This window comes from Dermacentor variabilis, chromosome 11, assembly GCF_050947875.1.
Source record: "Dermacentor variabilis isolate Ectoservices chromosome 11, ASM5094787v1, whole genome shotgun sequence".
Classification (NCBI taxonomy): Eukaryota; Metazoa; Arthropoda; class Arachnida; order Ixodida; family Ixodidae; genus Dermacentor; species Dermacentor variabilis.
In genome coordinates, this window is record NC_134578.1 from 15,172,163 (window position 1) to 15,190,506 (window position 18,344).

The 18,344-nt window shown below is 42.9% G+C and overlaps 1 protein-coding gene across 4 annotated transcripts in view; it reads right to left on the minus strand.

Moving 5' to 3' along the window:
- The window catches only part of LOC142564957 (uncharacterized), a 50,188-nt gene that overhangs the window by 26,104 nt on the left and 5,740 nt on the right, over window positions 1-18,344 (minus strand). For 2 of the 4 annotated variants that reach the window (XM_075676174.1, XM_075676176.1), the window contains exons 5-10: window positions 15,675-15,881; window positions 13,811-13,912; window positions 12,489-12,696; window positions 10,021-10,193; window positions 6,087-6,210; window positions 1,955-2,083 (exon numbers count right to left, since the gene is read on the minus strand). In XM_075676174.1, coding sequence (XP_075532289.1) covers window positions 1,955-2,083; window positions 6,087-6,210; window positions 10,021-10,193; window positions 12,489-12,696; window positions 13,811-13,912; window positions 15,675-15,881 — 943 coding nt within the window. The remainder of the gene's footprint in view (window positions 1-1,954; window positions 2,084-6,086; window positions 6,211-10,020; window positions 10,194-12,488; window positions 12,697-13,810; window positions 13,913-15,674; window positions 15,882-18,344) is intronic. The other 2 variants (XM_075676175.1, XM_075676177.1) reach the window with 2 other exon arrangements.

Here is an 18,344-nt window from a genome sequence, read left to right on the forward strand (position 1 = left end):
TTGTGAACATCATCCTTGTTTCCGCATTTTTATATGCAGCTGCATCCTTTATGAAGTGCTCGTTGGAGGTATCTTCGAGTGACTGATCACAACATTCAAAAGTGTCAAAGCTACAGGGTATGCTGTAGCAGAGTAGTCCTGCATTGAGGTATTTCGGCCACCCGACCTTCTTTAGTTACAGTGAAATCTTCTTTAATCTGCAGCAGCAGCCACATGTGAGAGCAATCAGAACAAACAGGCAAAGAATTCTAGCTTATTTGTTTATGAGAAATGTCATCATACACTATCCTCATTTGCGATATTGAACTGATGTCTTCCACTTGAATGCAGCTCTTACAATCCACCGTTCATGACTGCCTGATTCCATGGATAAACGTGAGTGGAGCGTCCCTCTGACCACTGACGAAGCACAAAACGGAATAGCATTGAAAAAGGAATCACTACAAAATAGCAGTCCTTATTTGCTCCACAACATTAGCAAGTGCTGCACTGCTTAAGAACATCCTGATAATGTCGACGATGCCGTGCCCGAGTTTTGAGACCAATTTTAGCATCCGCTAAAACACCTTGCAAGTGCTTCTGAAACCCTGTGCTTGCTTGCCAACGTCAAGTGTCGGCCTTTCATGTGCAAAAAATGTGTGGTAGAAGTTCTACAACTTTAAAAGTATGCATAAGTACTGCTATAAAGACAAAAAATATGTAGGTCTAACACACGTGCAGGAATCTATGTAAAATGACACTTTAGTAAAGTGGGTAAATAAATGCTTTCCAACTAATGGCAATGCGTACAATTTCATTTACTTTCACGCTATGCAACTTGTAGCCTCATGAACTGTTTTCTGTCCACCACAAAGTTCAAAACTTATTCCCATCCCATTTTTATAAAGGCTATGCCTTACATCACTCACAAGCTATGCCAAAATGCAAGCACCAAACCGGGCAGATGCCCAGTGGGAGACGTATACACAGTGACGTCACAAGGTTGAGGATGGTGTATGATGCCTGTCCATGAAAAATGGTGATGAAAGGTGCATGGACAGAAAAGGATGACGTGTATCATGCAACATTTAGGGATTCTGTACCGCTTGTGTCATAGTGGGACGTGCCCATTGCGGAAGATCGGCCAAGAACGTACACGCGCCCAGTAACACGCACCGAGTAACTAAATTTAAGAAATATGTTAAATATAATTTATCATACTATAAACAGATCAGCGTGCTTTAAAGATGGCTGCGAGCCGACATTATATGTTATGGTTTTATGTAAGAAGTTAATTTTTCGTTACGTAATACAGAGATGGGCATACTTAGCCATTTAAGCCAGCTCATGCATACTTTCATATAACTTTTGTGTGTGTGTGTGTGTGTGTGTGTGTGTGTGTGTGTGTGTGTGTGTGTGTGTGTGTGTGTGTGTGTGTGTGTGTGTGTGTGTGTGTGTGTGTGTGTGTGTGTGTGTGTGTACACATAAATACATACACATACATGCACACACACACAGATGGTGTTGGGCTGCTGAGCACGAGGTCGCGGGATCGAATCCCGGCCACGGCGGCCGCATTTCGATGGAGGCGAAGTGCGAAAACACCCGTGTGCTTAGATTTAAGTGCACAGTAAAGAACCCCAGGTGGTCGAAATTTCCGGAGCCCCCCACTACGGCGTGCCTCATAATCAGAAAGTGGTTTGGGCACGTAAAACCCCACAATTAAATTAATTAAATGCACACACACACACGTACATGCACGCACACACGCACGCACACACACACACACACACACACACACACACACATATATATATATATATATATATATACGCACACACACATACACATACATTCGGAACCGACCCAGCAACCAGGTAGCCACACCAATCCCAAGAAAGTGTACTAAGAACGCTGCTCTTTAAAATGAGCCGAGCCGAAAATGAAAGAAGGAAGGAAGGGTTGTTGTCCTCACTTTCTTTCTGCTCCTCAATCTGTGCAGCTTGCACCTCGAGCGAGATCTTCTCGTCTCGTGCTGCCTTCACCTGGCCCTTGAGCTCTTCAATGATCTTGTCCTTGGTGACCATCTCCTCCAATTTTACGGCTGCACACAACAAAATGTGAACGAGTGGGGCAAACGTGAGTGACTGGTACTTTGCTTCTTTTGCTTAAGAGCAAGGTTTCCGATTTCCCTATTCAAATACAGGTGATACACATCAATTCTGTTATGCAACCATTGAACGGAAATTAATGAAAATTTTTGCACTTCAGAGAGAAAGCTGAACGCTCCTAATTGTGTGATGCAGAATTCCAAGTTAGGGCACCACACTTTTCGTGAATGTTGTCAAAAATCAGAAAGTTAACAAAAAAATGGAAGCATAAAGCTTAAAAAATCCATAATTCTGCACCAGAAACGGATATTGCAATTCCGTAAACTGCAGCTGCTAGGCCATCACAAGTGGACCAATGTGATAAATCAATTTGCAGCTTATGCGAAATTGACATAATATTTGCAGGGGTTTTGCAAAAGTTCTACTCACAAATAACTAGCTGATATCACAGCCCTGTATGATACATCCATTTTGTTTGCTTTGATGTTTCAGTAGGTGCAGCTTACAGACTGTGATATTACTTTTTGTTGCTGAGCTGAAGTTGTGAAAATTATGTTCAGGTTCCTTATTTAATTTGGAACATTCAACAATTCTTGCAAAAACAGACAGCCTAAATAAATGATCTTTGACTTGCAGTTAATAAAGTTCAACTGTTTTCTTTAGGCGTAACAAACCTCAGCAAGTTTGGCGCAGTGGACTATGGGCAAAATTATTTCTACGTTCACATGTATTTAGATAGTAGCCCTTGAGGGAAAGCTTCCCCTTAAAACTCCACTAGAAAACCGCCAGCTTGCATTTGATATCTAATATGAATATTATGAAAAGTCTAAATATCCCTGAAGCTATAAAGAACGCTAAATTTCCCTGCAAACTGCCTGTGGAGCATGCAGTATTGGAGGTACGCCTAATGACATCTGAACAACATTTAAAAAGAAAAAAAGATTTTTTGCCCTTACTACATTTTTTATTCCTCTTGAACTTAGCAACAAGATTATTTCTTTTTGGATCACATCGTGGTATGTCCAGACTTTTATTTGCCAACAGATAGCAACCTAACATCTCTTTGGCAGCTTTGTCTCCCGATGGTGAGGTGTGCATGTGAAGGTGGTCTATTAATTTTTTTTTTCCTGGTCAAACCAGGCAACCAAGGCTACCAAGTATTTCACAGAACAATGTAGACCAAGAAATGCGATCATGCCGCAAAATTTGAGCCAGTACAAACCAAAAGCTCGAAGCCAAGCTCAAAAACGTTTACAGCCATCGGCATCAAAATGCAAGTCACTGCATGACCCAGAACTGAGGTTCATGCGAGACAAAAGGGTTCGCAGGAAGATGGGAGATCTGAAGTTATGGACAGTAGTTTAACATAGGAATGTCTCATGCTGGAGCCAATGTTTTGACAAGAGGACTTGTTGTCATGGCAACAACTGTGTTCCGAAGCAGCTATTTATATGCATAGCCTGCTCTTCCCACTCCTCAGAATGAGGAGAATAAGAAAGAATAAGTAGGCACAAATGACTAACGTGAATTTGAGGCAACTGGAAGTGTTGAAAGACGTTTGATGGTCATTATAATGACAGGGCGGGAGTCTGCCGCAGGTTCTTCTAGGAATTAGGGGGGTTACAAAAGAAAAGAAAAACATGCTGATTACCTCACATTATGGGAATTGTCCAAGTGAGGTTTAACGAGCGGGCAAAACAGAACTGAAATCTCACAGCAGACTGCGTGCAGAAAAAAAAAAGATATGCAGCAGACAAAAAAAAAAAAGGCTTTTCTTTAAATATCGCTTGCTGACAAGCATGTCAAAGTGCACAAAATAATGTGCTCTTTCAGTGAGAACGCTCTCCTTCGGAAGCATTTCCCTTTCCAAATGCACCGCAATGCATTTGGAGATGTTTTCCTACCCTTTAACCCACAACCTTCGTTGAAAGTTGTGGGTTCGGTTCCCACCTGCGGCAAGTTGTTTTTCAACCACTTTAATTTCCATTGATTTATCGTTTTTTTTAAATTTCATTTATTAAGCACAACTAATTTCTCCTATGTTGTCCTTGGTGTCAGTGTTTGTTGGCTTCTTATGATATGACTAATAAAAATCGGGCCTCTCGGTTAACCCCCTTTCTTCTCATCTACCCTTCAAATATGAAACATAGCTGTTCTCATGCTTTTTTTTTAGATTCTGCAGAGACCTCTTGCTAAACACTACTCAGCAAGACAGCAAGACACGTCACGAAACTCAGGATAGTCGGCAAAACAAAGCTATGCTTTAAAGAATTAATTAGAGAAAAGAACCCAGTAATGAACATTGACGTATCTCTGGTGAAAGTTGGTTTTTCCCAGAAAGCAGCAAGTATGCAGAGGTAGGCCTTGGGACAGTTAAAAAATTGGGCTAGAAAACATTGGGCAGAATGTCAAAGTCAAGCATTAGCTTCACGGTAGACCTGCCGAACATTTACTGGTTAGACCTATTGGTTAAAGAGGGATGTGGGGACCACTTTGCGAAGATAGCAAAAAAAAAAAGAAATTAAGTTTGGGATACCAGTAATTTTGGCATCTGCAATGCCTAACCTACACTGTATGAAAATGATTTAGCTGAAAATGCAGCCAAAGAGCCGGCGAAAAAATTCATTTGTCAGTGCAGACGGTGAGAAAGGAGCGCAAAACAGTGCAAAAATACCGTAGTTCGCAGAGCGATCTTTTGTACTTCCCGCTGCTGGTGCACAGCCATCTTGGCATCACTTGACAGCACATAGCTTTCACCTTTACATTCCCACCTCCTCACCTATGATGGCTATGTAGAAAAAGCATAAGCGTAAAGAAACCAGGGGCAAATCCGACGAAGTTCACGATGCCCGCGGTTCTCCTACGGGCTCAGTGCACTAGCATGCTGAGAGGTGCCTCCCGATTTGCTGTTGCTATGGCAACCGGCGCGCCGACACTGCTGGTGCCCTTGGATGCTCGCCTGCTGGGCCTGCTTTGAAAACTTTGTTCATCCATCATTTCTTTATTGATCACGTCAGCTCACACCACAGTCAGAAGCGGTGAACTGATACTCAATAATAAAAAAAGAAAGTTTAAAGCTGGACATACACTAAGAAAGTAAAGTGCAAGTCCTTGTGGGTGCTGCAATGTGGAAATGCCTCCACGATAGGTTTGTGTTACAAACTACATCAAAACCTTTGCGAGGAGACGTATTTAGCACTGGTATCAAGACTGGCCCGCCAAGTCTCCAGGATGGGCCCACTTTCATTACACTGCATCTTGGATGAGCCCAATTAACACGTCAAGATAGCCATCCATGCAAAAGTGGGGGGAACAGCCCTCCCCGCCCCCCCCAATGAAAGCTTCAACATAAAAAAAAAGGTGGTAAAGAGCTCCAATGTGTTAGGACGCATTGTCAATCCAGTGGACTTAAATTTTTCCCCAAAAGCACAAAGTGAGCAAGGATAAACGTAAAACAGCTAAAAGAAAACAGAGTTGGATTAAAAGTTGTATCAAAAGGTATCCACAGTTCAGATGTGCCACTGGGAAAAGAAAGCAATGAGTACAAGTATTTGCCTTGTAAAAATACAAGCCCCTACAAAGACAAGTCCCTTTGTCGAAAACATTGGCTCTAGCCTGAAGCTTTTCTTGCTCACAGCGTACCGTTGATCAGTACATAAGTTTACATCTAAGAAAAGACGAGGACAACCAAGAAGTGCGAACAACGACAATACCCAGGTCTCTGTTCACATATCTTTCTTTTTCATCGTCTTTGCTTGGGAGTAAGCAAGTCATGCAGTAAATAACCAAACTACGCCAAGCTCAAGTTCTTCTAAAGCATGTCAATCACTAGAATTGAGGGAGTTGTCAGGGTCGGCTGATCATGACTGAGCTCGTAAAAGGTTTTTGCCGTAACATGCAAAATTCCGTTCTTCAATCATCGCGTGAGATGGAGATGGAGAAGCCCCGGGTGTGAATTGATGAGCCAATATGGGGGAACACGAGAAAAAAAAGAACCTTGCGACGAGAGAGCATCTTCCATCTCCAGGGCTTTGAGCTGAAGCGCACCTTTCTCCTCCTCGAGCTCGGCTATTCGCTGCTGCAGAGTCGTGACATCCGACGGCGTTGCATCCGGATTTCCCTACAAGAAGGAGACAAAGATAGTGATCAAAAGCAAGCTCTTGGTAAAACGTCGGTTCAATCTAGAAAAGACTTCCATTATTTAAAGTTGTGTTATTAAGGTCCTGCTGGCTTATGGTTTGCTAGGTTACTACGTCAGCCCATATTTTTTAACAACTACCACGAGCAGACTGCAAATCAAATGCGATGCACCATCAGATTTGACTGAATCGTGTTTTACGACACTGCAACCCCCTGGCCAGGCTCACACTCACAGAACCAGCAAAATACACCATTATATGCAGTTTGCATAGGCTAAGTTCACCTTCTGGCATAAGCCTGCTGGCATAGGCCTTCTGGCATACCACTGGCTTTACCTTAATCACCGTAGGTGCCAGAGTTCCCAATTCAAAGGGACGGGGGTGAAAAATTCCATTTTCTCTGGCTCAGCTTTTGTAGAAATGACAAATTCCCTCAAAATGCCATGTTCTTTCTCCTGGTAGGAGCCCTCTGTGCTCAAGCATCCGAGATCCTGAGCCACTGAGCTCTATGGAGTTTCCTACAAAAATAAAACTGGGAAATGTAGCATATTTGCAAGAAGCGTTTATGGTGACAAGTTAAAGCTCGTACTCATGCATTTATGTTCCTGTCTCGCTGTCAAACGGTGCTTTCAAGCAAGATATTTCACCACCAACTAGCCCGGTTAGTCACGTGACTTGGGAACTGCAGCACTGGTGTCTACGAGAGCTGCAAGCAAGTGACATATCCTTGAACAGCCACTTTTGATGACATTGCTTTCAGTGTGCACCGATTGGCTAGTGGAGCAAAACTGGTTGAACTGATTGGCTGGTTGAGCAAAACCACTTGAATCATTGAACACGATGTGTGTACTACGAAACACAAATGCAATAGCACTGCCAAAGGTCACTGTCAAAGAATATGTACCCAGAACGGTTCATCCAGCATGGGATGATGGTTAGCACACGAATTTGCCTAAACTTCATCCGCCTGGCTTCGAAACGGCTTTGTCACTTTGCAAATTGATCACTTGCAACAAAATATTGCATTATGAAATGCAACAATTTGCAGTGATTATGCAAGCGTGGTCAGTCTCATTGCCTTGAAATTTAGGCTAACAAAGACAGACACAGCATAATAAATAATGTCACAAGAACAATGCCACAAGTACAAAGATAATTCACATCCACGCGCTGAGCACCATTCCCATGGTAACTATACAATCAGTCAGAGTTTCCTCTAGTAACTTTTGTAGGAAACTATGCCTCGTGTTAGAAAAAAGGTGGGCGTGCAGACACGAACACAAGCAGAGGGGCACATTGTCCATTTGCTTTGCATTTGCCCTGCACACCTACCTTTTCCTAACATGAGCCCTTACCAACCAGCTCAACTCTCCCCAGACAGCACATAGGCATTCTAGGGATGTCTTGTGTACATACTTGTTTGGACGTTGGGGAAATACCAAATGTACCTAAGGATGTACCAAAGTGATCCTGAAAAGTTCTGAAGTGAAACACCGAAAGAGGTCCTATGGATGCCCACTCTAGGACTTTCAGTAGAACATGTTGTGGAGCTAGTTCGTTCATAGCTTTCAAAAGATGAAGCGCCAACAGAGACAGTACACTAAGAAAGAACTATGACAGGACAAGGCGCTTCCTGTCATTGTGCCTTATCCTGTCATTGTTCTTTTTTAAGTGTTCTGTTATCTTTTGAAATGTAGGACTTTATTTACTGTACAGACTCATGTAAGGGCCGCACCCCCAAACTGGCAGCTCAAAATTTGTAAAAAAAAAAATTTTTAACAGAGAAGCAGTTGCGTTTGGTATCCCAAGGCCACACGCGCGCATTGTCGAACTGTTCTTTCACTGTGCATTTCTGCATGCTGCTACTAGATGGCAAGAACTTTGCATTCACCTCTCAAGCAATGGTGCATCCATGGAACCGGGGTGTGCAGAAGTCAAGGCTGCACTGGCACCATTTTGACGGAAAGGTTCGATCCCGCATAAAAGCCGCACCTCCCCAAAATTGTGGGAAAAAAATTCGGCCCTTACACAAGTATAGGCTTGACAAATTTCTTTTCAATGGATCAGTGTCGATGAGGGCATAAAAGGTGAATCCAGGTAATGAGATCTCGGTATTCTGAAGTGACCACGTTATAAGAGATAAATAACTTTTAGGCTCGAAATGATTATTTGTTGTGAAAGTGGTTGTAAGCGTTCCCTCGTAAGCGAATCCGAAGCGCTAGACTGCCTTGAGTAGTCTGGGTATGCGAATTTAGTGGCTAACTTTTGTGAGCATTCTATTTTACTGATGAAGCGTTTTTGATAGGGACACCAGATTTAGTCGGCACACTCTAAGCTTGGCCTGATTAGTGTCTTGTAAGCATTTAGTTTGACATGTATGGGAACTTTATGCAATTTCCTTCTCAAGAAAGACAGCTTTCCTTCAGCTTTCTGACATATGGCTGAAGCAAGGGGGTTTACAATTAAGATTACACGAGAGGTTAAGACCCAGCTGTTTCACCTGATCACTCTGGATAATTTTGGTGCTTCCAAGAAGTATATATAAATTTAAGTGGCTTTTTCTTATTCGTAAATGAGATGCAATGAGCTTCTGACGTATTTAATTTCACAGCCCAAGTTTCGAGCCAAGAGCAGATTGATAGAAATGATTTATTCTATTTGATCACCTGTGTTGTGTACGACTGTGTACACAACACGGTTGTCGGCAAACAGTCCCATATGAACGGGATCTTTAACGGAGAACTGGAGGTCACTAATATGCATTAGTAATAAGAGGGGTGCAAGAGCTGACCCTTGAGGCACTCTGGAACGAATAGCAAGTTGCTGCGTGACATATTTGTCCAATGTCACAATTTTGTCTTCGGTTACTTAGAAAGCTAGAAATGCTATTTTACTTTGAATACCAAAAGCTGATAGTTTTGTAATTAAATCCCGATGTCAAACTACATCGAATGATCAAAAATAATGCATAGCCCGAAGAACAAGGACTGCGAGAGGCAACGTACACAGTCTCGGAGTCCTTGTCCTTTGCGCTGTATGTTATTTTTGATCATGAATGCCCAAGCAACCACCCTGGTACATCGAATGACTTGGGGAAATCTAAAAATGCTACACCTAAATGGCCGTCATTATTTGCATTAGCTATATTGGTTATTTCAGCAAGTTGACTTATATAGCTGAAAGACTTGATCTAAAACCATGCTGTCGACTGTAAATTAGTTCATTAGCTTCTAAGTGAGTTATTATGGCCTTAGAGATTGTGTTCCATTACTTCACAACAGCTTTGTTTTCTAATTTAAACATATCAGAAAGCATGTTTCTCTTTCTCAGAGACTGAAAGACTGAACCTCTAGGAGGCTGACTGCTAATGTGTGGGCCAAAAAAAATAAGGTCCACAAGTGACCTCCTCAGTACGTCCCTGTTAGGATAAGCTAAACTATTAGGTGAACTTAAAAAAAGCGTCCGTCTAGGATGCAGACACACAGCCACCTGGCACAACGTCTCCTGATACATGTCTGCAAAAAATATTTCACATGCCGATTCCACATTCCAATCAAGTCCGTGATTGAGCGTTTTCCAGACTTTCCTGATTGGGATGTTGCTTTAAAGTCCACAAGACATCGTCACTGGGATGTGGGATGGGGTGGATTTTGTTTGGAACGTCTATGGGACTTTTTTATGTTGTCTGGGTCAGTCGCTCTAATACTCTATGCCTGAGCCACCATCTGCTCGATGAGCTACTTGCCTAATGTACCACTGCATAAAAAAGCTTTGCTAATTGTTTTGCAAACCTTCTTTAGCTCCTGCAGTTCACGTTCAAACTGCTTGGCTCGACGCCTTTCGAGCGCCCTGGCTTTCAGTATCCTGTTGTCGGTCTCCCGCGTCGTCTCCTGAAGCGTCTTCCGCGTTTCCTCCAGAGCTGTTGTCTTCTCTTCCAGCTCCTTAGTGAGGGAGTTAATCTTGGCTGCAGGCAAGCATGCAAAGGGAATGGCAAATAAGCAGCAGTATTGAAATAAACCATCTCACTGAGCCCAAATATGAATTAAAGAGACCAACTACGGATGTTCAATAGACTATTGTACATTTCTTGGATTTATACACAGAGAAGGTATAAAATACAGTAGAACCTTACTAAAAAAATACCATTTTATATGATTTCGTGCAATAGAGAACACAAGAAATGACCCAATACAGTTATACTTCTTTTTTACCAGATCATACGCTCTCAGGAAACACAATCTTTTAACACCAATGTTCAGTACATTGCCAAACTGCAATAGTATGATATGTTTTCTGATGACTAGATTCCACGTAAGCAAGAAAAGGAGCAAGGCACACAGTCTAGAATAGCAGCCACTAGCCGCAACCCTTTCCCCACAATACTCGCCCGCCTGTTTCATGTGAAAACGCCGCCGCACACTCAGTTTCTTATTCCAGTACCAGCAAATCACCACTCGTGTCATCGCATGCTGCATTCAAAGCTATCACCACCAACCCTATTCCGATAACCATCTTCACAGATCTGTTTCACAGCGCAGTGCTGTTGGAAGCGTACTGCACACATTTAATAGGCAATAACCCAAACACGCCACTGTTCCCTACTACAAGCGAAGGGAGCATTATGTTTCGTTCTGTTGGCATCGTATTTCACCGTTACCCACCAGCTCGATTTTGTTTAGGTTTGCTGTCGCTGTCTTAAAGCTACACAACAAGAATACAACAATGTGCATCTTGGGTCGCTCGGGCACTGTAAGCTCAATGTCAGCGTCTCATGGCGCAACAATTGGCACCTAATGGACACGTCAAAATTTTCCACCAAAATGCCCTGCGTGAGGAAGCTGCTGACCCAGGCCGAATTCAAGGCATGCAAACATAAGCTCGCCTAATCTGCAATAACGACACCGCACACCTTGGGCTGCTAGGGCCCCACTAGTTCCATGCATGTATGTCGCCATCTCATACTGCAACAATTCACGCAACAGTTCCCATTACGTGGATGTCAACTTGACCCTGTCAAATTCTTTTAGTGAATTTTGAGCATATGCTTTCCTGGTTATTGCACTTTTTTTCTAGTGTTTTCTTTCCAAAATGTATGAACGAGGTTCTCGTGTGGTAAAAGAGTACAATTTATTTCCTTCAGGGCGCACACAATTCCATTCAGAAATTTCTTTAGTTGGGCACATTTTAAACAAGCAGAAAAGTGAAAGATCACCATTGTTTCTAGCCTTCTGATAATGAGCACTTCAACTGGCGAATGGACCAGATCAAGAACCTTGTTTACTTCAAATTATACTTTTTTTTTGCCCTGCTTTGTCAATCCCCTTGTCTGAAGCCTCTTGTGAGTCATAACTGCCTCTGAGATGGGTAACCACACACGAGTTTTACTTGGACTGTTACTTACTCACTTTTCTGCTCATACGTTTTTGTTCTATCGTAACTTATACACTATATTTTCATATACTATACATTCTTATGTTACATATACTTATTCAATTACTTTCTTATGATGTTTAATGTTTGCTTTGTTCGTATCATCTTGTTTGATGCCTCTTGTATATCATATGTCTGTGAAACAAGAAGGCGGAAGAAGCTGCAAAAGTATGCACTGAAGTCTCAGAGGCAACATGCATCATATGCATTTTGCATGCTAGATGGCACCACAACGTCGCACTGCTGATAAAGCACAGGTGTTATCAGCTGCGTAGTATCTATGCCTTGCTAGTGCAAGTTCATCAACATGCACATGAACTGGTAACCGATGAAAAAGAGCATAACCTGAACTTGAGTCGTTTTTGTTGCAGTTTGGTGATTAGTTTCTTGGACTCCCTGGCCTTTTCAGGTTTGGTGTCATTCTCACGATGCATCTTATCCTCTCCACCTTTCTTGCTTCCTAATAGAAAAGGCAGGGAAATGTATCACGCCTGGCTTTCGCAGACGCACAACAGGAAAGCACGGCTGCAGAGCTGACGCGAGATGGTTGATGTCTCACGCTCGGGAACGGCCCTCACCTCATCATCAGAAGGCGAGGGCAGCTGTGCGTGATGTAGCTCAATGTGCAAAGCAGAACTGGCTCGATGGCACAAAGGAAACTGAAGAGTGCTGAATGCAACGGTGTTTGCTACTGCGAGCCTTCGAGCTGCCAGCATTAGAACATGAAGTATGATAAGTACTACACAGCCATTTTTGCACTTCACCAATATTGAAGTGTGACCAGAACCCACAAACAAATCTGTTGATGACGATTAAAAAAAAATTTTACCCTGAAATGCAGTTGCCTGGTCTGCCTTTGCCTTCTCCACCGTCTCCTGGAGTCGGACCACTTTCTCTTGAAGCTCCGCATTGTGCGTCGCCAACTGGAACCTGGCTGACTCCAGCTTCCGGAAACCTTCCTCCAGATCCACCACTCGGCTCTTGTTCGAGTTGAGGTCGGCAGTAAGGGACACTTCGCGCTCCTTCCATGACATTTCCTGTTATGATGTTAAGAGTAGCGTTAATTTTATCTGTACTGTATTAAAAGCTTACAGGGCCTAGGTTCGACAAAAAAAAAATTTCATTCCACTTGGTCTTGTCACTTATAAGTGAACGGATCGCTATGTAGACGATACAAGCTGCTGCCGTCTGCAAATCTTAATTCAAGCTATGTTCCCAATAACAGTCAAGCATCATTATAACGAAGTCATGTCCGACAAAAAAATACCTTTGTTATTGCCAACATTCATTGTACGCGCATGTTCACAGATTAATTTTGACCAGCTGATGTTCTTTAAAGGGCACCTAAATCTGTATACACGAGCATTTCCACGTTCCCCCCTTACTGAAATGTGGCAACTTCAGCTGCAAATCAAGCCCATGACCTCATGATCAGCTGCCGTACACCATGGCTACTGCCCCACCATGGCAGGTATGTCTTTTTCTAATAACACAATACTCATACGTTTACACAGTTCACTTGCACAATATTGTCACTCATAAAGAGCTAAAAAATGTGTACGTAAGTACACTTCGCTGGCCATATAAAATCTTCTGAATAGTGAAGAATTCCTATAACGACACTATTAAAACACTATAACCTAACCTTATCAATTGAAGACAGTACAGAGTGTGCCAAGATGGGATGAGAAGCGTTCTTGTGAAACATTCCAAGGCAAAAATGGTAAGTTGTAGAAGGAAAGGCAGTCAGCGGAGAAGTCTCCAAAGAGCAGTGGGACAAGAAGGAAGGACAGGAAAATACGCGACATTGAATTCGGGCATCGCAGAAGAACAGTAACAATGTAGAAAAAATGAATGAAAAGCAATAACAATTTTTTTTGCAACGAAAAGCACTGTCAGCTTAGCCAAGCACAGGATAGCCTAGACAGCACAAAGAAATATGGAAGGCTCACTTTCAAAAGCACGAGAGAGTCCATCTCCATGCCAAGCAACCAAGGTTCAGAGAAAAGCAAGGAAGGTGCATAAGGAGTGAACGGCCAGTCAATACACAGCCGAGGTAACGCTAAGCAATGTGCGTAGGTTTAGGTACATGCACAAGGCAAAGAGATGCGAAAGGGCTAGCATAGTGCTTTCACAGGGCATTTTCTTTACCTTTTCTAAGAAATTCTGCTGCATTAACCGCATCTCGGCCCGAGTGTCGTCCAGGTCATCAACGACAGTCTTGCTTCGAAGACTGAGGTCTTCCGTCATGAGCTGGATGGTCACAGAGCACACGAGTGCACATGAGATGGGTTGGGTTGCGTTCTAAACCTGAGGTGCCGTGTGCAGTATTCTAGTGGCAGTATGGGAATGTCTGCCATCAAAATACGCTAAAGTTGGCACATCAAACAAATAGTTTAGGCAGCGAACCCAATGAAAAAGTTGGCTTTTGAATCTAGCATATGGCGCGCAGCTTTCAACGATGAGAGTTACACGTGAATGTCGGTGCTTCAAACATGTAGTTTCAGCAACCAATTCAAAAGACATGGTAAAGAACCTGTGACAGGTTCTTGTGCACGTGTGCAGCCATGGCTACCTACTCGGGGGCTTACCTCCTCACACAAGCAGAGGACGCAAAGAAAGTATGCAAAAATAATTTATATCTTTTAAAAATGAAACAATAAAATTGGCATGCAATGTAAAAAAATAAACATAACAGGACAGAACCTAGCAAGTAAAATGCAGACGGCTGGTCAAGCGATCCTCAATGCTAGCATTACGATACAACATATATGCTATCGGGTATGGACTGTGATCATGGAATCTAGAGAGGAAATAGTGTGGCTTCACTCCAAGTAAATGCGCCCTCTATTACTCCACAACATCAATTACTGTCGCCAGGACGATGCACCACTAAAGGCTTTGGAAGCCTGTGCAAGTTCATCATACCTTGAAGGAGCCCTGTACCACTTTTTATCAAAGTGGAGAAAGACATTTGAAGAGAAAATAGGCTATTTCAGAAATACTTTGCCACAAAAAAATACTTGAATGCATTCAGAATAAGGGGAATTATTGGCATTCAAACATGGCCTCCATTGTTCTCCTGTTCCTTCTTCAATGCCTTGCACTGCGAAGGCTATGGGCGGAGTGGGGTGTGCCCACAGCGTTCCCACCTTCTACATGTCATCGTGGTGCACAGTTCAAATTTCATTTTGGACGTTAACGTAGACACCACGACTTCCAGTTTTGGTGCGTATGATGCGCTGAACATAAGCCAAACGAGGTTGTGCTCAGTGAGCCGCAGCATGCTTAGACAGTGGACTCGTGGTGGCACCCCGCAGCGGCCGCAGTATCTACGCTATGTAACAGACCGTAGCTACCAATAGCAGGCCGCTTATGGGAATCCACTTTATTATGAAATAAAGCATCCAGAAGAGAATGAGGAGCAGGCTTCTGTTGAAAGGAGAGCGTTTGAGAGAATGGTGATTTTGCGCTCTGCTTGCGAGCTCCACGCACCGCATACGACAGAAAAACTTGACTGAGATGTCCACAGCAGCGCACGCTATTCGTGGGCTATGTTATTTCACCAAGTCCGAGGGGTGGTTCAGGGACCCTTCAAAGTTCATCATGGGACTTTACATCCCTTGGCTACACCTGGGCTGCAGAAGAGCAATCAATGGAATGCCTTAAACTGGTTTTGACTTCAATAAATTGTTGAGCCTCCTTCTGCGTTTCTTCCTTTTTTCAAAATGATTACGTCTTCCCCCCTTGAAGTTCAAAACTTGGCAGCACTAAAAGCACCATAAGACACTAGAAATGTAACTTTAAAAAGAAATATGCCAACAGCATCTGGTGTACTTATAGTCTATATATATATTGTTGCCACTGTCTTGTCAAATAGAGGAGATCTCACTCCATTGCTTGCTACCATATTGCTGCCATTTTCACCATAACATCACAAGTTCAGCATATTTTACCTAGAACAGGAGTCACATATTACAATAACTTTTCTTTTTTGCACGTAGGTGGTGCATACCTGGATGGCCTTGCTGCGTGCCTGGAGAACCTGGTCCTTCTCGCGGAGGTTTTCTTGCAGGTCCAGGATCCTCCGCTCTAGCTCAAGGATCTGGTTGTTCAGCTCGAGGATCCTGGAGTCCTTGTACACCATCTGAGCGTACAGACGCTCTTCTTCCTTGCTGCTGCTACCACCGTTCCCACCACCGTCCTGCCGCTGGCCAGAAGACTGCATGCAGACGAGCCTCTTCTGGCATTGGCTACTCTACCAGAGCTGAATTCTGAAGAGTATTTGTGCTTAGCATTCAAATTTGAACCACCTTTAGCTAAGAAGCACTCGTGGATTCCGGCTTAACTTCTAAGGGCCGTGCCTACTATATCCCTCTCAAACCCAAGAAAAAGCACAGTGGACTAGTGATACAAAATTATCAATAGTATTATCAATACCATTGACAGTTAAGTCATATGAGTTATCGACCATAACAAAAAGCTATCGATGGTACTATAGATAGTATCAGATCACATTGTGTACTGCACATAATGTTTTTCTGCATGTCTTTCTGAGTGTACCTGTCTTCCTGCATGTCTGTAGTCACATGCTGTGCGTGCTGTCACAAGCCTAGCGCTCTGCATTCTTGCAGTGCATGCATCATCGCCCAGCGGCGGTAGAGGTTATGTATGGCAAGGCCTACTGTACTGCTCCAGATTACAGTCCTTCTAGGTTACACAGATAAAGGGACTACAAGCTATCTTTATGGACGCAGTTTTATATGGTGCAAAAAGAAAGCTCATCCTCAGAAGTGTTTATACCTGCAGTGGTTACTTCCGAAAGCGCATGTAAATTCTGTAAGCAGACTGTTTCGATCTGAGCAATCTCTAAAGAAGTATGAGTCCCGCCACCAGCAACCCTGAGAACTGAGAGCGATGCCGGTAATCCGTCTCGCAAATTGGGAAAGCAAAACAACAGGGGCTTTTGCAAGAGGGAGTGCAACTTTTGTTAACCATCAGCACTTCGGCCTTTTCGGCCACTTTTGAAACTAACTAGCACTTGCAATAAGCACTCATTGCTGTACAGACCTTTATAAGTTTTCTATCACTTTTTTTTTCCCTAAGTACGCACGTATGTCATGGCTTACCCCTGCCATCCTTATCTTGCAGGTAGATAAGCCAAGCCAATTCATCCAAAATGAAACCATGCTTTTGCAAGTGACGGCACAGTGGCACCACACACAATTTCAATGTCTGATCGCTCAAAAGAGCCTCAGCGATTCGGAATTGAAAATTCTAGCTCACATGCGAGATCAGCACCTAAATCCTTACAGACCAGTGCCTAACCACAATCTTCGTGTGGATGATAGCAGCAAAATTGATGACCGAGATTTTGAAAGGTGCCCATCACTGCAAGTCGTCACACAAAGGCAGCACCTCTATCTTACTCACAATCAAAGATTTACTGCACATTGCAAGCTGATACTATATAATACTGGTATACTATATACTTTGACATACACACTGATAGTATATAATACATAGCATATAATACTTCCCGACTGGCTGCTGCATCATCTGACATGAGCGCAGTTCGCTGCCTTGCAAAAATGCACAAACTAAATGTCATGATACCCCGATACCGAAAACTTTCGTGAAACAGCGCTAGCCAACAGTTGCAAAGCTATTGGTAGCACCGTCAATAAAAAATGTTACTAGACCAGCATTATAGTACTGGCGATAGCAATACTGCTATTAGAATTTTTTTTTTCACTGTCAATAGTTTCAGAAAACAATCAATACTTGGTTCAGTAATATTTTTTCATTACTAATAGTAACAGAGCAACTTTCGTAACCAGTTCTTATTACGAACCGGCTCCTAAGTCGATGAGGGTAGTTTTATGAGCTTGCTAGTAATCATGTAATTTGTTGTGGTGCAACCTGCTAAGAATCTGAGAAGCCTTTTACTTGGTAACTGACACAGGTCAGTTACCAAGTTACCAGCATTACCAATGACACAATAGACAGTTTTAGTTTAGCGTATGCTATACCATTGTGTATGATATAATATAGCGGGTCGTTACTGCGCATGCACAGAATGCTAAACGACCCATAGCGTATAGCGTACGCACACTATTTCTCAGATTTAGCGTTAGCGTCTTTGCGTGGTTTGCGCAGTTTGCGGAAAACATGGCGGTGATCCCTGTTGTATGCTTTGAATTGAATTTCGCATTGCTTTTGTAAAATTCACTTCATTCGCAGTAAATGACTCCCTAAATGGCTTTCGCTTAGTCTCAGGCCGCTTCGACGACATAGTATTGTGGATAACCTTGCATAGTTTTCGAGATCACTTCACATTTCGAACGAGTCTAAGCCTAATGAAATAAACGTTTGAGATGTCAGCGCCACCTATCTCTGCAGTTGGGAGATAGCTGCAATGACAGCATATGGCCTCTGAGATTTGAAGATCTTGCAGGGCAACTAAAACTGCAACAAACGTGTGCTGCTTAGCATATGCTATACTATAGCGTATAGCGTATGCTAAACTAAAACTGTCTAACGACCGTCGCTCAAATAGGTGAACAACTCATTTATTTACCTCAGCACAGAGAAAAAATTATAACATTGCTCAGAGTTTTTGTGTGCTGGTTTTTCATACTGCATTGCAGTGCAGTCTTGTGGCATTTGAAACATACTTTGCAGG